A 21,229-nucleotide genomic window follows, 5' to 3' on the forward strand; every position below is an offset into this window, starting at 1 on the left:
ATGGGAGGTATCAGCCTAGAGGAGATCAAAAACGAGAACGTTGATCTGGTATATACATAATTACATATTTTTACTCTTTCTTCTTTTGTGTTTGCATTTTCTGTACGGTTTGAATATGATTATTCGTTTCATTGAGCAACAAAATTGAGACAGTAATTCACAGCACTACTTATATAGTAATTTTCATTCCATTTGAGTAATGAACATGCTAATATTTCAATTTAATTTTTTTAATACCTAAATTTTACATTAACGAAAACTTGATGAGCTAATTATTTTCACACATAATCACAGCACTTTGTTATATAGATTATATAGGTAGGAAGGGCGTGGCGTGTTCTTGTGTTTTGGCGCGTCAATAGAAATTCCTTTTAAGTTACTGTTACTTACTTACTACTACTATACTACGCTAACTTACTTTTTAAGTTCTTGTTATTCATTATTATGTGACCATGTTTCTATATTTTGCTATTTATTAAATAAAAAGATACAAAAAGTCAAAATTATTGCTAAACATTTTTCATTTATTCTAAATAATTTGTCAAAAATTAACAATATCACATTAAACAAGGATATAGAAGCAATATTTTAAAAATCAAACCGGTGCTTTCAATTTATATTATAAAAAATCTCACCTCACCATCCAATTTTCTATTTGATTTTTAAAATATTGGATGTTAGTTTCTTTATTGGCCATTTTTTGAACTTTTCATTTCATCCCTAGGTTGTATGTATGTCCTTGAAACCATTCTTTGTCCAGAGAAACTCTTGTGTGATTGTAAGTAAGATTTGGACACTCTGACAAAAGTAAATAAAAAATAAAAATTATAAATAATTTCTGTGAAAATGTTTGTTTGATTCTTTAGCAACTTGAATTCATGATTTTCACAACCAAAACAAAACATTGAAACAGCGTTGTTTTTCAGGAACGAATTCCAGTAGAGGAAGTGTTCGAGCAACTGAAATGTTCAAGAGCAGGTTTAACCTCAGACGAAGGAGCCAACAGGCTTCAAGTGTTTGGTCCAAACAAATTGGAAGAGAAAAGGGAAAGCAAGTTTTTGAAGTTCTTAGGATTTATGTGGAATCCATTATCATGGGTTATGGAAGCTGCTGCTATTATGGCCATTGCTTTGGCTAATGGCAGTGGAAGACCTCCTGATTGGCAGGATTTTGTTGGTATCATTTCTCTTTTGGTTATTAACTCAACTATCAGTTTCATTGAAGAGAATAATGCTGGTAATGCTGCTGCTGCTCTCATGGCTGGTTTAGCCCCCAAAACAAGGGTATATATATAATTTTACTATTTTACTCATTCAAATTATAAAGACTGGTTAGTTTAGTATATATATATATATATATATATCTGAATTTAAATGTTTTATTCATTTTGATGGATGTTACAAAAGAAATAGTTTGGTGAAGGTACTTAATTGATTGATATTTTTCAATTCAAGGGACTAAATTGACCTACCTTTACATGCACTGTTTATCTACTCTTCAGTTTTGTTTGCATGCACTGTTTGGAGAGTAAATACACAAATTGGTCCTTGGAATTGTTTGTAAGACTGTATCAATCTAGTCTCTTAGATGATCAATATTCCAAACTGATCCTGAAATTGTAAGATTTTAATCAAATTTAGTATTTGCAGGGACTAGAATCACATTAAGTTGATAGTATCAGTGATGAGTTTGAATCAAAGTGAATAGTGTTAGGGATGTATTTGATAATAGATTCAGACAGAAAAAGAACTTAATCAACATTTTGCAATCCTAGGGGTCGTTTTGAAATATTGATAATATGGGAAACTAGTTTGATAGAACCCTACGATTTCAATGACCAACTTGAATATTTAGTCATTATTTAGGGTTCTATATATTTATTTTTTTCTTTTCTTATTAATTGATGATAATTTACATTTCTTGCTACAAAACATGTAGGTTCTCAGAGATGGTAGGTGGTCTGAAGAAGATGCTGCAATTTTGGTCCCAGGTGATATCATCAGCATTAAATTAGGAGATATCATTCCTGCTGATGCTCGTCTGCTTGAGGGTGATGCTTTGAGTGTTGATCAGTCTGCTTTAACTGGAGAATCTCTCCCGGCAACAAAGAATCCCTCAGATGAAGTGTTTTCTGGTTCAACTGTTAAGAAAGGTGAGATTGAAGCAGTTGTAATTGCTACTGGAGTGCACACATTTTTTGGTAAAGCTGCTCATTTGGTTGACAGCACCAATCAAGTTGGTCACTTTCAGAAAGTCCTAACAGCAATTGGTAATTTCTGCATTTGCTCAATTGCTGTTGGAATACTGATTGAACTCGTTGTCATGTATCCGATACAACACCGCAAGTATAGAGACGGAATTGACAATCTTTTGGTTCTATTGATTGGAGGAATTCCAATTGCTATGCCAACTGTTTTGTCTGTTACTATGGCTATTGGTTCTCACAGACTCTCTCAACAAGGTGCAATTACAAAGAGAATGACAGCTATTGAGGAAATGGCAGGGATGGATGTTCTCTGTAGTGACAAAACCGGAACTCTGACTTTAAATAAGTTATCTGTTGACAAAAACTTGATTGAGGTTTTTGCTAAGGGTGTAGAGAAGGATTATGTCATCCTTCTTGCTGCAAGGGCTTCTAGGACTGAGAATCAAGATGCCATAGATGCTGCAATTGTTGGCATGCTTGCTGATCCAAAGGAGGTAAATAAATATGTCTAAATACTATATCTTTCTGCTAGTTTTTTTATCGGTAGGAATCGAACTCGATACCTCAGGGTTTATAACACTCACACACTGCGCACCGACAACTTGTGCTAGACCCCGGTGGTCTATCTTTCTGATACTGAATTTTAGGTTGAAGATAAAAGAAATTCTAACTCCTAGTTTTACTTTGAATTGCACAGGCACGAGCTGGTGTCAGGGAGGTTCATTTTTTCCCATTCAATCCTGTAGACAAGAGAACTGCTTTAACTTACATTGATGCTGATGGAAATTGGCATAGATCAAGCAAAGGTGCTCCTGAGCAGGTAAAATATTTGTTTTGTTAGCAGTGGCACCACCATATGATTATGTTCATGACGATGACTAATTGATATTTTTTTTTCCGGGTTTAGATATTGAACCTCTGCAACTGCAAAGAGGATGTCAGGAAAAAAGCTCATTCGACAATTGACAAGTTCGCCGAGCGTGGACTCCGTTCTCTGGGTGTTGCTAGACAGGTCTAGAAATTTGATATTACTGTTAGAATTTCTTGTTTATTAGACTTATTCGAATACCCTTCTTTTGTTGATGCTATTGAATGGTTTGTTTATAACAGGAAATACCTGAGAAAGATAAAGATAGCCCTGGTGCACCATGGCAATTTGTTGGTCTGTTACCTCTATTTGATCCTCCTAGGCATGATAGTGCTGAAACCATCACAAGAGCTCTGAACCTTGGTGTGAATGTTAAGATGATTACTGGTAAGATTTGAGGTTCTTCCTTTCTTGTAGCTCATATTTCATATCATAAATGAAATCATGCAGCTTAAACATTGTGGATTTCTCATTCTCTAGGTGATCAGCTTGCCATTGCCAAGGAAACTGGCCGAAGGCTTGGAATGGGAACGAACATGTATCCATCTTCTTCATTGCTCGGTCAAAGCAAGGATGCTGCTGTTTCAGCTCTTCCAGTTGATGAGTTGATTGAGAAGGCTGATGGATTTGCTGGAGTGTTTCCTGGTTGGTCCTTCACAACAATGATGGTTATGATGATAGCATCATCAATTGCATTTTGCTTTCAATTATTTCAAACATGCTAATCATTTTTTTCTCTTTCTATGACATGGTAGAACACAAATATGAAATCGTAAAGAAGCTGCAAGAGAGGAAACATATATGTGGAATGACAGGTGATGGTGTCAACGACGCTCCTGCCTTAAAGAGAGCAGATATTGGAATTGCTGTTGCTGATGCTACAGATGCTGCTAGAGGTGCTTCTGATATTGTCCTTACTGAGCCCGGTCTGAGTGTCATTATTAGTGCAGTGCTCACAAGCAGGGCAATTTTCCAAAGGATGAAGAACTATACTGTTAGTTTCCAAGCTTACTTGATTTAATTGCTTGATTTCATTTCAAAATCTTTAGCATTCTAACACAGAATATTGAATGTTGCAGATCTATGCTGTGTCAATTACCATCCGTATTGTGGTAAGGGCAAAAATAGGTTATTTCATAAGAAAATGTTAACTTCTTGTCCATACTTATATAAATGGTTCATACAATTCACATGCTTTATTCTTCATTTTGCCAGTTTGGTTTCATGTTCATTGCCTTGATCTGGAAGTTTGATTTTGCACCCTTCATGGTGTTAATTATCGCCATACTAAATGATGGTGAGATAATGTCTGATTGACCTTCATATTGTTTACTTCAAGTGTTCTGTGAAAATTTAATATTTAATTTCCTTCACCCCTGTTACTAGGTACCATTATGACAATATCCAAGGATAGAGTAAAACCATCTCCAATGCCAGACAGTTGGAAACTGAGAGAGATATTTGCTACTGGTGTTGTGCTAGGTAGCTACATGGCACTAATGACAGTGGTGTTTTTCTGGCTCATGAAGGATACCGATTTCTTCTCGGTAATAATTTACATTCAATAGTTCCCTCAACATTATCTCCTAGTAACAAAAAAAAATTAAGAGGTATGAACACAACTTCTATTATTGCAGGACAAGTTTGGTGTGAGATCAATCAGAAACAACCCTGATGAAATGATGGCAGCCCTCTACCTACAAGTCAGTATTATAAGTCAGGCACTAATTTTTGTCACCAGGTCCCGTAGCTGGTCCGTTGTTGAAAGACCTGGTCTTCTCCTATTGGGTGCTTTTATGATTGCTCAGCTGGTAAATTTGCTTCTATCTCTTACGATTTTACGATCGCGTGTCGATGATCATATGCATTTTTCCCTCACTCTTGATGATCATACACTTGTTCCTCATTTCTTCTCCACGACCACCGCTAAATAAAATGTACACTGCATCTCTAACTATAGTAACTAAACTAAGAGTTACACTTCTGTTGCCTTAGAAAGAAATAGTGTAAATTAGAATCTAGGAGCTGCCTTATCAGCTGATAACACAAATTATTGATTAAATTATAATAATTTGTTTCATGATTTACAGTTGGCAACTTTTATAGCAGTATATGCTAATTGGAGCTTTGCAAGAATTAAGGGAATGGGATGGGGTTGGGCTGGTGTAATCTGGATGTACAGTATAGTGACATATATCCCCCTTGATATACTCAAATTCGTAATCCGCTATGTTCTAAGTGGCAAAGCTTGGGATAATCTTCTGGAGAACAAGGTAATTTCTCCTTCTGTCTTACTACCTCCGTATCTTAATACAAGACCCTCTTGAGACCCTTTTTCAAATTTTCAACTGCATTAATTATTTTCTTTACAAATATATCCCTAATAATAATATTACATCTTTCTCTACAACCTGTTATAAATACTATGATGAAAAAATAAACTAATTTTCTCTCCTGAAAAGTACACTTGTAAAACGATATCAATTGTCAATAAACTTAAAACTACTACCAGCTTTCTTAATTTAGTCAACCGAGTCCTAGAAGCAGCATTATATTACTATTAGTTGCATTTTTTATCTTAATCCAGAGATTTCAAGATTCCAAATCTTTTTAAAACTTTCTATCTACAGACTGCCTTCACAACAAAGAAAGACTATGGCAAAGAAGAGAGAGAAGCTCAGTGGGCAACTGCTCAGAGGACTCTTCATGGTCTTCAGTCACCTGACACAACCAACCTTTTCAATGACAAGAATAGCTACAGGGAGCTTTCTGAGATTGCTGAGCAAGCCAAGAGACGCGCTGAAGTTGCACGGTAAGTCATCGAGTCTGTGTCCGAAAGGATTCAAGAAGTGTTAGATATAATGATGATACTAAAATATATTATATATATCCTAGTGTCTTAAGAGATTTTTTAAATTTGTTCACAGGCTTAGGGAGCTTCACACACTAAAGGGTCACGTTGAATCAGTCGTGAAGCTTAAGGGACTTGATATCGACACTATGCAACAACATTATACTGTTTAAGAAGCTTGGACAACCTTCAAGAAGAACAGGGTTACGTATGTGCTTTTCCAAGAAGCAAAAACAACAAATGCAGTGGTGAAGACTTAAGTTAATCATGTGTTTTTAGATTAGGATGAAGGGTCCTTTTGTGAAAAATTGAGTGGTTACTCCTCAATGCCACTAGCTAGAGGAGATACTATTCTCTTAGGTACCAAATAACATGGTTGATAGGATTTACTTGCGTCTTATTTTTGGTAATGTTAGTGACTTTAATGTCACGTAAAAACTCTATTTTTTTAGCTGAACAAAAGTCAATATTTCGACCTTGACTACTAATGTCGTTCAATAATGAATGCATGCAATCTTTAGGTTTCTTTTTCTGACTTCATGTCTAGCCTAAAAACAGTGAAAGGGTGAGAAGTGTGTTTAGTTACTGCAATCAGAGTTTTAAATAAAGGCATGCGACCACAATTTGGGCCGCTCCTCGCAACACATGAGTTTTTATGTTTTCATAATCACAATATCAAGGATTGTGATGTGGCTGCAGCTGTTATCGCGGTGGTTGTTTAAAACCCTTACTGCAACAAAGAAGGAAACAAGTGTTTGATAATTGTAAAAAAAACTGTTTGATAATTTAATGAACAGAAAAACAAGACGAGTAGTTCAGTTAAGCATTGCACTGTGCTGTCATGCATCTCACCTTTGTTTCTCTGTTTAGTCGTAACCAATGAGAGGAAAAAGCAATCCTATGTTGAGCAGATACATTAACATTATCTGGTATAGATTAGGAGCTACTATCTTCTTTCTTTTTTCTGAACAAAAACGAGATCAAACTATTATTAAGCATCAAAACCAGCCAATCTGTCCGGTTACCGTTTCTACCTATGAATACAATATTAGTGTTTTCTTGCCTATCTAACTAACATTTGAGAGCAAGTACGAGCTAGCAAGCGTGAAAATTTCTGAGAAACAATTGCTTTCACCAACACTTCTGAGTCAATTTCTGATACCACCTTGCCCAGATTCATGATTTCTGCATTAGTAATAGCTTGATAAAGACCCATTGTCTCAGCTGTGATGTCATCTGAGAAGGGTAAGCTATGTGAATTCAGCTGTGCTATCTATGCACGTGGTTGAATGTTTTGGTGCCCCAGCCTAATCTTCAATGAAATAAAGCTAAAACAGAAAGTCATTAGCAGATAAACACACCTCCAGTATGATCTTCCATTAAGAGTGCGTTGGTCCTAATCTCTTTTTAGAACTAAATTTTCCTTAGGAGAGGATAGATGATAACATAACCCTCGCCTTATTTAATTTAAGAGGAGAGTAGGAAAATATTTGTTATCATATAATAATATTAATAAATTTATACTAATAAGGAAATGCATTTTATTTGACTCATTGTTTAAAATGATAAGCTCGTTCAAAGAAACTGTGGAAGCTTCAATACAATCTCAGCATATGCTGGGATAAGAAACATAATATAAAATCAGTAGAGAGCTCGATAACTTCTGAGACAAATGCATGAAAATCAAAATATGATCTTTGAGGGAAATGCGTTGTCTCTTTTTTGGTTAGCTTGTTTGACATATTGATGAAAATCAAAAGAGCAATGATATTTGTACATCCATTTCATGACAACTTTAATGACAACCTTGTTTTTCTCTCTTCTTATTTGTCAAAAACAATGGAGAGAGAAAAAGGAAGAGAGAGGATAAGTCCATCATGTGAATATGAAAGAGAAAGTTGTACAAAAGTTGTCATAGAATGGTTGTACAAATATCATTTCTCAAATCAAAATTGTCTTCAGGGCCAAACCTCAATATGATTAAATAATTAAAAAAATAGGCTAAATGTTAAGTTGAAAAATCAATGCTTTTACATTGTATTTTACACTAAACTTGATTTTAGAGTAAAATTTTGTTACATGAAAGTTGATAAACTAGATTTTACACTAAAACTATCTATTAGTGTGGACAGAAGTGTACTCGCTCTTAGTAACATAAGATCATATTTCAAATTCTAGATGTACATGCTGGCAGGGGAGGGGGGTTGCCTCACACGAAGATATACTTCTATTTTTTTGCTTTTTATGTAGAAAGATAGAACTTATCATATGGAACCAAATTACAGGTATATAGAATTGTGGAGAAGAGATGAATTATAAGTCTCAATAGTCAATAAATGTCAACGTATCCCTGTTGTACAAATGGTACAAGACACCACCAGAGAGGATATTGAAGGAATAACGAGGGAGCAATATATGTTGGTGTATGACATAGTACATCAAATGAATCCTCAACCTATATAACCAATTTCGCTAGGTACTATATAACTTCTGGAATGATATTTTCTAATATTTAATAACATTCTACTTAAGAAACTTTTTACAAGAGAATCCAAGACTGCAGAAAGGGCGAAGCTCTAGGTTGTTTAATGATATATCTGCTGAAGAGCTTGTGGAAGATTCAACACAATCTCTGCATATGCTGGGAAAAGAAACATAATATAAAATCAGTAGAGAGCAAGATAACTTTAAAATAGATCAATAAAGAGACATATCAGACTTAAGTGTGCATGGGAGCAGGCTTGTAGAATAAGAAAGTTAATCAAAAAAGGACTTGCTAAAGGTTATGTACAATATTTAATGCATTTGTAACATTAAATTTTTATATTTTGAATAGAAAACATTATTCATAATTCCTCATAGCCAATATTAATTATGAGGACACTAGTTAGCATTTGCTGAAAAGTGAAAGGCATGCTATTCCAGAGTCTAATTTCATTTAAGTACTATAGAAGTCACCTAGTTGCACACATGATCACATTCAGGCAAGAAATGTTGCCGAAAATAAGACATTGTTCACTTATAATTTAACCGAAGTATTATAGTTTTCACCTTCTGGTAGACTCATGGTTCGTAAGGCATCTTCAGCATAGGATAGTCGAACTGGAGCAGGATGACTTCCTGAGATTCCATCTTCCATCATGTTGAAAATTGGAGTAGAATTTATCTTCAACATTGGCCAGGCTAGCACTGAGATTCGAGTTGGAAGCACCGAAATGAGATCTGTGTATCGAAGGCTGACTGTCACTTTGCTGCAAATAAAAAAAAAAAAAAGACTTCTTGATCAATATTACAAGGTGAGAAAACAAGAGAAAATGTAGGAAATGGAGGGAAAAGAGTCAAGAGAATAAGAAAGAGTATATTGTACCACCAATGATTTCCCGTGCTAACATTTGAAAGGGGGAAGAAAATTTGAAAAGGTTAAAAATACAATTACAAAATTGAAGAGAAAAATCACTTTAACCCACTAACCAGTCAAAATCATCTAATACAAACTCGATCATGTGATAAGGAAGGCTATGATACAGCTCTCCAATTTGATTTCCATAAAGTTCCTTTATAAGTCTAACCTGCATGACATTTGTAGTAGGCAAAAAGTTAAATGTTAATTTGTAACAGAACAGTAGACAGACTAGATATTTACAGGCACACATGAAAAGAGGGAGACAGTAAAGTTCCTATGCCTTCCCCAACCTTTAACATAGAATAGAATGTTTAGGCTTTGTTTGGGAGTTAGGAGCGTAAGTGAAGGTTTGCCAGAATAAAAGAAACATAATCAAGATGATCATACCATCTAATATTTTACATACCAAGATGCCTAAGTAACACACCAAGTTTAATATCTTCCACAATTGGTGTTCTTAAATGGCACAGTCAGATAACTGCAACCCAGAATACATGTTTTGACAATTGTTTAGAAAAAATGGGAAGAAAAAAAAAGGTATGAACAATATAACCGAGTTATCGGTAGATAGTGTTCTGAGAATTTAAACTAACAAGGATGAGTTGTGGTAACAGTGAAAATTATTAAATGTTACAATGCAAATCTATTTCACTAAATAAATATGGCTACAGGTAAACTAGTCCAAATACTAGCTTTAATGTGTTCTGACATTATTCTTTCGTTGGCACATTTAGGTTATTCATTCAAACAATTAAACATGCATGCTTGTTTTAGTGTAAACTTTTGCTCCGTGTGTAACATACATGTCCATAAGGATCATGATGACCCAATATTAGTATTCCCAAAAATGAACATATCCAACATTCTCTAAAGATTACATACATAGGCAATCTACCTGTTCCCGTCTATCCACGTATGCTTGCAATAGATCTCCAACATGATCTATGAATTTCTGAATGCAAACCAATAGAAAAGAGGCTTAGAAAAATGTTCAAATAAACATGGTCCATGACAACATCATATATAACTGATTTTACCATTGCATTGGATGAAAGAAGATCATTTTCTGTTTCACGTATTGGCAAGAAAAATGGAACTGTGTGCTCAAGGACAGTCATCTTTTCAAGAAATGACTTGCTCTCCAGCACGCAGTGGTAAAACTCACAGATTTCACCTAGAAATAAATGAAAAGACATAATTGTCAGTAAATGGGAAACAGAAGGAGCATCTAGAGAAAGATCCAGCCTCCATCTTGTCATTCATAATGTCAGCTCATAAACTAGCTAAGTAAGTCATGAACAATTTAGTTCAAAATTACCAGCAAAAGATGTCTCATACTGTATGCCAATTCTTGCTCCTTCCAAACAGCAAATTATCTGCTCCCAAATACATAACCAATATTAAAAAGATTATATGATTGTGAAGTTAATACACAAACAGCTAATCCAAGTATAGCATTGAACGTGTACGGAAACCAATGATTTTTTTTTTGCGAGGAGACACAACAAACCCCACAACCAAGCCTTATTCAATTAGGTGGGGTCAGCGATATACATCAAATGTCACCATCAGTACCTATTATGTATTCAATTCAAAGACTGTTTACCTCTAAATCTCTCTATGGTTTGGACTGTAATCTTTATCGATTTTTACCTCTAGCTATTGGACCATCCAGTATCCACCATTTTGTTAACCCTCCTTGGCAATTACTGTCGCCAAGGAGGCCCATGGCAAATTCAATGTCTGCTGCCATAGGAAGCCTATTAAATCCACCATGTGTCTACCCTAGGCCTGCAACACCACATTTATATGGCAGATTTTTGGCTGGACGCCGTAATCGGCCAATGACAACACTTTTCTCCACACACCAATATTTTTTTTATTTTTTTATATTTTTCATTTTTTTTAAACGGCAAAATTTATTCTTCGTCGAGAGGGTGAAAGAAACACCAACAACTCGCGGAACGAAACAAAGGAAAACAAAAGCTCCCACAACGGAAACAAATAAAAACCCCTAAAAATCATGAGGCCGAGGTATACACCAGGCTGCCTGAAACAAGACCAAACCCAACAAAATACCAAGACATGCCAAGGTACCGCCAACAAAAGAATACCCCTGCCTCACAACCGGCAAAACCGCGCAACAACAGCTGTTAGCAAACTTGCAGAGGCACAACAGCTGCTGTCAAAAACCAAAAACCTCCAACCAATATTTTATTATTTCCTTAACACTGCTTGGATCGTCAATTTTATTTGGCTGAGCGGTTATACCAATCGACACCAAGCTGATGATTGTTCGATTCTCTCTACAACTTTTCCGAAAGAAAAAAAAAACTGCTTGGATCCTATAATTTACAGATCTCCCTCTATCTTGTTGTCACTTTGTATGATGGTCACATGTTACTTACAATATGAGACTTGAGGTATATATTCTCCAATTTCAACCTCCAAGCTATGATTTGTATGTCACTTGCTAAATCAGCATTTTACACTCTAATTATTGTCTCCTACAGTCCTACTTAGTGGAAGTTGTATGTTTTAAAGTCTTGTTTCCATATCTCACTTACCATTTATTTATTCTCAACTCTCTAACTAAATAACATGCACCAAGGTAGTGTCTCATCAATTTGATATGTTAAGTAAGAATATCTAAAATTAAAATGAAAAAGATAATGGCTCGGTGTCGACCTTAGAGTTATGGGGAATCTTAAAAACCCATCATCTTATCCCAGGATTTCTGACTTGACTGTTTCATTTTATTTTTCTCTCAACTTGCACGCCCATGACCAGTACTTTGCTAGGTAGCTAAACTCTCTCTGGACACGACTTTGCAATTCATGTAAATTTTCTATTCAATTTCTTTATCAAAAAGATATCAAGTTGGGACTTGGGAGCATCTCACACCACTGTTGTATTTTAAAAGATGTTCCTCTTGTTTTTAGTGTTACCTATAATAAAATCAAAACTATTAGCAAAGTCTAAAATATTTGTACCCTCGGTGTTTATATCCTCGTTGCCACACCCCCACATACTCAAAACTTTACCTTGTATTGCTCTTCATTCCCTACTTGTCCATATGCATTGGTAATATCACAGATTTTTCGCTCTACTATAAAGTTTAGGGGTATGACCCCAATATCCTATCTCCTGCTCTTTTGACATTCTCAATCTCTATCATTTAAGTCTTATCGACAATCTTAACAAAACTGTTGCAGAATTTTGTATTTCTCATGTACAAAAATTAGAATCCATGTGTTTAGTTCTTTAGCATGTTATCTTACCCGTGTTTTTTGTAGGTACATAAAATTGCTAATCTCTAGTCCAAATGATTTAAATATGCAAGCTATTGAATTTTACCATGAAAAGTTATTCCGGGATGTAATATCATATAACATTTACCTTGTTTCCAGTTTTGTATGTAACTTTTTCTTGATGACCTGTTAATACGTCAGCATCTCCAGACAATGCTTTTCTCTCTGCCTCCATATGCACCTGACAAGATCACATTTGAATGGGTCAAACGTTATCATAATCATGAACATCAACAATGAAATTCAAACAAGTGATTACTATGGAGAACATCAAGGACAAATACCAGAACATAAGTAAAAAAGGAAGATAACAATCAAATAACCATACCTGCTCTCTTACTGTAGCAAGTAGGCCATCATTCCACTGTTCCCCATCTAAATATATCTCTAGAAAAAAAAGGAGGTTAAGAAGCATTCTTTGGGATATCTCTTAAGGAAATGAATGAACAGTAGAAGTCGGCCAGCATTTAAGATATTACAAAAGTATTATCTCATACAATGACCAAGATTTACATCTTAAGAATCCGTGCTGTTAAAATATTTTAGATTATACAAAGCTTCTTCTTTGTTCAACTCTCTTTTGTCATTCCATGCAAAAAAATTGCCGTTCTTTATTCTAAATGATCAGCTAACATCAACAACAAAAATATCTTTTATTTTATTTTGGGTCCAGATCAATTCTTGTCGGTATAAAAATAGTGCAATATCAAGGCTTTTAAACAAACTATTTCAACCAAGAGATGACTAAACACTCAAAAATCAAGTTATAAGCCGCCAAGCCAGGCTATGCCAAATAACACAAAGGCACTGAAGAATACTACTTGCTAGCTGTTTTCAATGTTTTATTGGTTACTCAGTATCAAACCGACCCAACCAGCGCATTGTCCCCTAATGTGTGAAGGCTTGTCATATATCTAATCTAAGGTAAACACTCATCTTAGCCTCCTAATTTGATGTCAATTTTATTTGAAGATATGCATTCGCACATAAACATGAATAATTTGAAAAATAGAAAGGATAAGAGAGTAAGTAACAGGAATGAAGGCAATGAGAGGTACCTTGAGTTTGAGAAGCTCGTGCAGCTTCAAACTCTTTGATTAGACGCTCAAATATTACCTTGTCAGAATCTCTATTAATTAAAAAGAAGAAATTGTTAATATGTTACTGCAGCATACTAGTATAACATAATAAGAGAACGTTACCTAGAAAGACGGTCAGCCAAATTTTCATGTCTTTTAAGCAAACTTCCAACTGTGATGAAAATAATAGAATTATATATTTGTATTAAGAAAATGGAAGAAACGGTAGTGATGAGATTATAGACTTACATTTGGCTCGTGTAATATCCAAGCGACTATCATCATCTTGCTGCTGCATAAAATTCTGAGAAAAAGATAATAGAAATATGAATTGAAGAAATTAAATAATGAAAATATTGATTGAAATGATGAAGAGAAGCATTACCATTTCCCCCATGGGTGCATAGGTCCGTCCAGCATATTGTTCAAACTGCGGCATGATTTCACAATCATCAGTTAAGACTTAATAGAGAGAATAATAACAACAATAAACCTATGGTAGTGAAATTTATACGAATTAGGGTTTTGTTATGCAATCCGATCGGAGAAGAGAAGAAAGAGAAGGGACCTTGTTGCGAGAGGGATAATCGGCGGAGTGAAAGGAATTACTACGGAGTCTCTTTCGCATAGATTCTTCCGCATCGCTCTCCGTTTCAACGAATCGCATCGCGACGCCAAACAAACCAAACTTCACTTAGTGGGTGAGTGTTTGCTATAAAACTTTGAAGGGCGGATAGGAGATACAGATGCTCCACCAATACGTTGATACGGGAAAAATTCAAAAATTAAGATACGATACGGCTGGATACGTTAATAAAATAAATTATATAATTAAATGTATAATATAATTATAACCTTTTTTTTAATATGCAAATATATTAACAAACACAAAAAACTAAATTCGTAGTACATTAACATAAATATAAATAATATTAACGATTAAGAGAGTGGTGATTAGTCAATTACATACGCAAAATATACCAAAAAGAGCACCATCAGTGTTATATCAATGTTATACTATATCCAAAAGGAACATTATTGATGCTATACTATATCGATCCAAAAAAGAAACACTATATCCAAAGTGGCAGGCGACCATTTTGGAAGAAAAAGTTGAAACTCTAATTTTTTAAAAAGGGAAAGATGAAATTGTTTTTGTGGTATGGTGTGGGTCGTACTGCACCAAAGAAAGATAAAGGAAATGTATATATATTATAGTAATATAATGTTTTTATTCTTATGTTTTGAAGTATTGGAGCTTCAAAGGATTTCATCAATGAATTATGTCTGCGCCAGCCACATGAATGAACTTAATCCTAAAAATCGTGCATTCAATGTTTTTTTTTTTTTTTTTACAAAATGTTTAAAAATAATAGGTCAAATGCATCTAAAGGTCCTTTAAGTTTTTCATTTTTCCCAAAGTCGTCCTTTAAGTTTCAAAAGTCCCAAACAAGTCCTTTAAGTTTCAAAAGTCCCAAACAAGTCATTTTAGTTTTTGAATCGTTTCAAACAAGTCCTTTTAGAGGATGATGGTGATGATTTAGATGATAGCAACAAAGAACATTATCCACCATTTGTCATGCCTAAAAAGATGACTAATTTTAAGTGGGTGTTAGGAGCCAAATTTGGTACCAAAAATGAGTTTAAGGAAGCAATTACCAACTATGCTATCTACAATAGGACTTGTTTGAAACGATTCAAAAACTAAAATGACTTGTATGAGACTTTTGAAACTTAAAGGACGACTTTGAGAAAAATGAAAAACTTAAATGACCCATTTGACCAAAAAAATATTTGTATCAATCAAAATTAATATTATATGTTGTTTTTAAAGCATGAGTTAACAAGACTGGTCGATTAAAATGGAGATATTTGTGCGCATTGAAAAAATGATTTCTACATGCACAACTTTAAAAATAAAATAAAATCATAAAGATCGATTAAAAAAAATACACTAAAATGATGACCGTTGATTAATGATATGGGATGGATGGTTCTTTTCGAGTAATTATCTTTTTAAAGATCAATGCTATATCTTGCAAACAAAACAATGGAACAATTTGAGTTTTATGTTGTTCCTCCAAGAGGAATTTGAGAGCTTCTTTTTCCATATAAGGAGAGGGATTTAAGCTTGTATCATAGGATAAAGGAGAGGTATGTTAAGAAAACGGTGAGGGTAAGAAAAGTAGTTTTTGCATTTATTTACTTTGAAAAGGAGAACAATCCACTGTAACTTCCTTCCTTCTTCTTTTTGAGAGGAAATCCATTGTAACTTCTGTGATGCACAATTGCACACAATGGTTTAATACGTTAAATTTCTTAATAATAATGGAACATTTGTGATCATGTGTATCTTGGATATCAAATAGAGGCAACTGCTAACATGTATCACTTTCATAGGTGGTTCACACAGTGCACTCTCCACATTATATATGTTTGGTCCAATGTAGCCTTTATATTATAGTGGTCCACTATAGCCTTCACCATCAAATAGATGCAATCAATAAACAACAAAAAAAACTAGCTATAACAGAAAAGATGCGATTATTGCCCCAGCAGCTTAACAACAAGTTTCAATCTATCAAGCCAGTGGCTTGTATTATTTGATAATAATTGGTATGAAGATATTGGTTATGTACAAAAGACTAATAAGAAGAGGTGAAGAGAAACTGTATTTTGTACAAAAGTGAAAATTAAAATGAACAGAAAGAGGGGTAGAAAGAAATCAATATCCATTGTCTGGCCTAAAACATAACTAGTGGGACGACGGCGAACTTGACGGTGTCACTGATGCTTTGCAAATAGGACACCAGTTCTTTAGTCGTAGCCACTGCTGTATGCAAACAACATGATATTTGTGCTCGCATAGTAGACTCCCCACTTCATCTTCCTCCACATACTCCTCCTACAAATCAAGTCAACTTATCTAAATCAGATAAAGTAACAATAACTTCAAAAATGCATAGGAGTCTGAGATCCCTAAATTCCTTCTATTCGTGCAAAGGATAAAAACAAGTACTACGAAAAAGACGCGAAAATCTTCTTAATATATGAGAACTGGGAAGAATAAAATACCTGGCAGATGCAGCATTTGATATCATCCTTATTCTCATTGCAACACTTGGTTGCATTGTCTGAGGGTGAGGATTGATAGAAACTTCTCTTTAGGCATTCTGATAGATCTTCCTCTGTTACAGCGGTGCTCACAGTACCCATCCTTTCTTCCAGAGCCAGTAATTCCTGTAATTTGTAGAAAGTTTAGGAGGTAAGAATAGCCTAAAAATAACCACATGCGGTAACAAGGACAATGAATGAATGAACCCTTCTTAAAGCCATGTCCTGCAACTAAGCTAAATTTCAACTCTATTCCCATGAAGTTGAAGATATTGTTACTGCCAATAAATAGCACTTACAATTAGATTATAATCATCATATTTGCTTTAGTTACATGCATTCTTAAAAATATTTTTATCTAAATCTGATGTAAACACAGAAGCACTAACAACAGTAGATATTGGCAGAAAGAGAATTGTGAAATTAAGCACACAAACTAACAAAATGAATTGTAGTATCGTGCGGAATCAACAAACCTCATATGACATATTATCGATGTCCAGTCGCATATCTCTATGCTGATCAAAGAAGTTTAGTCCAGTAAGGAACAAGTTGGACTCCAACAAGTGAATTTGCTGTCAAGACACAAAACAAATCCATCAAATAACTGATATGTTATGTCAAGCAAATTTTAAATCAAGAAATGCCTCATGAAATGGGTGAGATATTAAGTCAACCAAATTTTCAATGAAGTACCTCGTGTGTTAGCTCGACATCTTGTTCAATCCTCTCAAGTGCCAACAGTACCTAAATACAATTTGGAAAACCTTAATTTAGTTGTGAACTTTCACATTAATAACCATGAAAATAAAATATAATATGTAATTCCTATGTTTAAATGAAAATTACCTCTGCAATACCATCCATGTTGTAGCGTCGTCGAAAGCTATCCCGATTTATTAGAGAATGGGTGAGCCCGTATTCTGTAGGAGACGTTGGCATAACACCGTACAGTTCCTCACTACTAGTACCTGCTCCACTGTAAGAACTTGGACTTGAAGGAGTCTCCAGAGAATTATGATGTTGTACACCAGGAGAATTAAGATTTCCAGAATAAGAAAAGGAAGGTACCATGATAAGGGACTGATTAGGGGCCACAGGATTAGCATTTCCTTGGCCAGAAACCCTTCCCCTACCATGACCGCCAATTGATCTTCGTGTTCTACCAGACGCTATGTTGCTGTCTGCCCTGTCCCTATGAGGGGCATTTCTAGATATTCTTGAATCAGAGATAGATAGGCCATTTCTGGATACAGAATTCCGTCCATCAATTAACGGCCCGTTAATTTTTTTGCCTCTAGCTGTAGAACTACTTTCTCCTTCACAATTTCTCTTTTTTATCGCATCCTTCTTTTTGTTTAGGGTTGAATCAGATGGTGTACAACCGACGGGCATGACATCAGAAATGGAGTTGCATTTGAGGTTCCTTAACCCATACCTACTGGTACCAGCACGTGTCCCTGGACCGGTGCTTTGAATTTCTTGACTACGTAATCCAGGTTTTGGATGAAAATTCCTCCTAGATCTTGTATTAGAGGCTAAACTAGAACTTCCTACTTCCATCAGCACCCCATTACTAGAATCTGTGTTTTCCCCTTCGGCTTGAAGACCCCTCTGGTTTTTTTGTGGAGGTGTGAGCTTTGAAACTTCTGGTTCATCTTGTACACTATTAGTTTCAGATGAATCTGTCTCTATCTGAGATGATAACTTTTTCTGAGGCTTTCTATGGGGTTTTCCTGGGCTACTACTCCCGGAGAACGTTCTAGAGGAGCTACCAATTGTTTCCTTGCCATTTGATGAGAACCGAAATGAAGGCCTCAAAGATTTACCCTTTTCAGAAGAACCAATTTGAGCACCTTTAGAAGAGTTGACTTTGCTGCTGCAACCAAGGCGGCTACATACTTGACCATTTCGATCTCGGGTAGTGGCAGTATCTTTAAACATGGTGCTCATCCCCTTTCTAGGAACTATCACCCCATCATTGGCTCTCTTACTAGAATATTCATCCATTGGTTTTCAACAGTTTGTTACTTTCAAATCTGCAACACATTGGCATAATGTAGATGATCAAAAACTAAGTGTGTTCTTTATAATCTCGGTTAATAAATTTTAAGCATTGAAAGGAAACAAATCAAGACATATATTTGTATTCAACTAAGTTTACTGTTTGGATTCTCTTAAGGTGTTTCAGATGAATGTGGACAAAGTTCTTAAATCAAGTGTATACAATGTCTAGAATTCAATCGAAAGAGGACAAAAATATATTTGGCATTTGATAACAGGTCATAATGACATCGATCATTGTTTTTTTTTACTAAATAAGACATCAAACATTGTTAACATATTCAATTCATACCAGGAAGGAAGGCAAAGCAACCTATCTCAGTGAGTATTTCCAAAATTCCTTTGATAAGAAATTCAATCAAAGCAAAACCATGTTGTAACAATCAACCAATAAATCAATTCATAAGTGTCATGCCAAAACATTGTTTGAGGGATTTATTTCTCACAAACTGTGTTATTGAATCTGATACAAAATTATGAATCATACAGAAAGTTTGTTTACAGGATTGCATGCATAATCTACATATATGCCGTATCCAAACACGGGAATTCGCCATAGCTACAACTTTGCTAGTCATGTGTTAGAATTTAAGTTACAGCAGTCTAACGATATTGACACAATGATCATAGAATAAAGGCTCGCCAACATGTACAGTTCCTCATTATTTTATTCTAAGATGATGGATGCTCCTTGAGCTTATTTACATGCTGACATGAAACATTGAATAAAAATATTTTAAACAGAACAACGTAAAAAATGGAATTGAAATAGAAAATCAAAAACCAATACATGATCAAATGATGAAGATGAAAGTCAATCACCAGAAACCATATTGAGGCAATAATCTACAAAGCAACATTTTTTATGAGAAAACAGAGAAACCCTTTTGCTCAATCAAAATCAATCATTTTTTAATTTGTGAGAATGAAATAACAGCAATAAGTTAATGAGAAAAGAAGGATAAGAGTGGCCACATAGCCATGAACATGATGATTAATTTTGAGCGCTTCGTTCATGAAAGGACGAAGCTTTTCATCAAATATTCTCCACACAATCACAAAAACTTCCTCTCCATTATTTCATCCCTCAAATTAAGCTCAACACCATGCTAACAAAAACCCAAAATTATTAAATTAAATTAAATTAAAACCACAAATTTCAATTTCTACCAAACTTTTTTTTTAAGGGATTTTCTACCAAACCTATTCCTCACATAACCAAACACGTCCCTCGATTAATTTCAACCAAACCAAAATTCATTTCATCATAAAAAATAATATTAAAGATAAAATTCAATTGATATGGTATTCATAATAAAAAATATGTTGTATTATTTATTTTTATCTTATCTTATCTTATTATCATCATCAAGTTATATTTAGATATGGACGTGGAAAATTGATAAATACAAGAAAATTCAATCATCAAGTTATTTAATTAAGGTCAATAGAGAAAGAGAATAAGAAAAATTGTGTGGAAATTTTAGAATTTGAATAGAAAAAGTTGAGCAGAGAAATTTGAATTCCTTAGCTACCTTTTTCGCTTTCTTGCTGTTGTTGTTCTTCGTTTGAAGAAGCTTTCGAAGAAGAAGATGACAGAAGAGGGAAGAGAGAGAAAATTTGCATAGAAAGTTTGTAGGAGAGAGAAGTAAAGTCCCATAAGCTACGCACGAAGGAAGGTGTTTAAAGTTTTAATATTATTTTTTATTTTTGTTAAGGAAGAAAGAAAAAATAATAATTAGTTAAGCAAAGAAGGAACTAAAAAGGAAAAGAAAATTGAAAAGGATCCTATAGTGGCGCCGTCCTAAATCAAAGGCGAGGGAAAAGAGATCTAGACCGTTGATTGGAATAGTTTGGAGGGAAGGGACAAAATGGAGGGTTTGGATTGAGTGTGATGTGATGTCATAGACTTAAAAGAACCTTTGTTGCTGTTGTTAGTAACTAACGAACAACGTGGTACATTATGCCGGCACACGAAAGGAATGGTAAATTACAAAGAATGAATGAATCATTAATTTAAGGCAAATTCTCGTGTCGTTCATGGATTCGTCGGATTAACTCAACTAGCCAAATCACACACTTAAATGCTTTTCTTCATTTTAATCATTACTTTAACATTAATAATTGGGTCCGGCTAACATGCTCTTTATAGGAGTAATTTTTTGTGACCAAAATTTTATCCTACCTTTTTGATTTGGAATCTTGTCAAATACTTATTATAAGGACTAGCGAAAATACATCGACAATAATACAATATAACAAAAAAAAATTAAATTCTTTCTTTAATGACATCAATTATAAAAAAAGTTGTTTAAAAGTATAATTGGTAATAT

General features: G+C 34.6%; 3 protein-coding genes across 3 annotated transcripts; 1 reads left to right on the forward strand and 2 right to left on the reverse strand.

The window, feature by feature from the left end:
- LOC11436640 (plasma membrane ATPase 4) lies at positions 1 to 6,460 on the forward strand. Its single transcript, XM_003603484.3, has 15 exons — positions 1 to 48; positions 927 to 1,283; positions 1,939 to 2,700; positions 2,904 to 3,026; positions 3,114 to 3,218; positions 3,317 to 3,461; positions 3,555 to 3,719; positions 3,830 to 4,068; positions 4,154 to 4,186; positions 4,290 to 4,371; positions 4,461 to 4,621; positions 4,712 to 4,885; positions 5,165 to 5,347; positions 5,705 to 5,886; positions 6,002 to 6,460. Exons 1-15 carry the CDS (start codon positions 1 to 3, stop codon positions 6,096 to 6,098), a joined length of 2,856 nt encoding a protein of 951 aa, XP_003603532.1. The 3' UTR covers positions 6,099 to 6,460.
- Positions 6,461 to 8,211: 1,751 nt separating this feature from the next.
- LOC25490045 (uncharacterized) lies at positions 8,212 to 14,450 on the reverse strand. Its single transcript, XM_013606464.3, has 13 exons — positions 14,287 to 14,450; positions 14,104 to 14,148; positions 13,968 to 14,022; positions 13,842 to 13,890; positions 13,698 to 13,768; positions 12,968 to 13,026; positions 12,728 to 12,820; positions 10,647 to 10,704; positions 10,366 to 10,502; positions 10,224 to 10,280; positions 9,397 to 9,494; positions 8,977 to 9,176; positions 8,212 to 8,566 (listed from the first exon to the last, which is right to left on the reverse strand). Exons 1-13 carry the CDS (start codon positions 14,383 to 14,385, stop codon positions 8,511 to 8,513), a joined length of 1,077 nt encoding a protein of 358 aa, XP_013461918.1. The 5' UTR covers positions 14,386 to 14,450; the 3' UTR covers positions 8,212 to 8,510.
- Positions 14,451 to 16,239: 1,789 nt separating this feature from the next.
- On the reverse strand, positions 16,240 to 20,590 carry LOC25490046 (E3 ubiquitin-protein ligase MBR2). Its single transcript, XM_013606466.3, has 6 exons — positions 20,432 to 20,590; positions 17,682 to 18,871; positions 17,529 to 17,579; positions 17,309 to 17,407; positions 16,794 to 16,958; positions 16,240 to 16,623 (listed from the first exon to the last, which is right to left on the reverse strand). The coding sequence occupies exons 2-6, from the start codon at positions 18,840 to 18,842 to the stop codon at positions 16,474 to 16,476; spliced, it is 1,626 nt and encodes a 541-aa protein (XP_013461920.1). The 5' UTR covers positions 18,843 to 18,871; positions 20,432 to 20,590; the 3' UTR covers positions 16,240 to 16,473.
- Between the last annotated feature and the right edge of the window lie 639 nt (positions 20,591 to 21,229).

The sequence above is a fragment of the Medicago truncatula genome, chromosome 3 (assembly GCF_003473485.1).
Source record: "Medicago truncatula cultivar Jemalong A17 chromosome 3, MtrunA17r5.0-ANR, whole genome shotgun sequence".
NCBI classification, from domain to species: Eukaryota; Viridiplantae; Streptophyta; class Magnoliopsida; order Fabales; family Fabaceae; genus Medicago; species Medicago truncatula.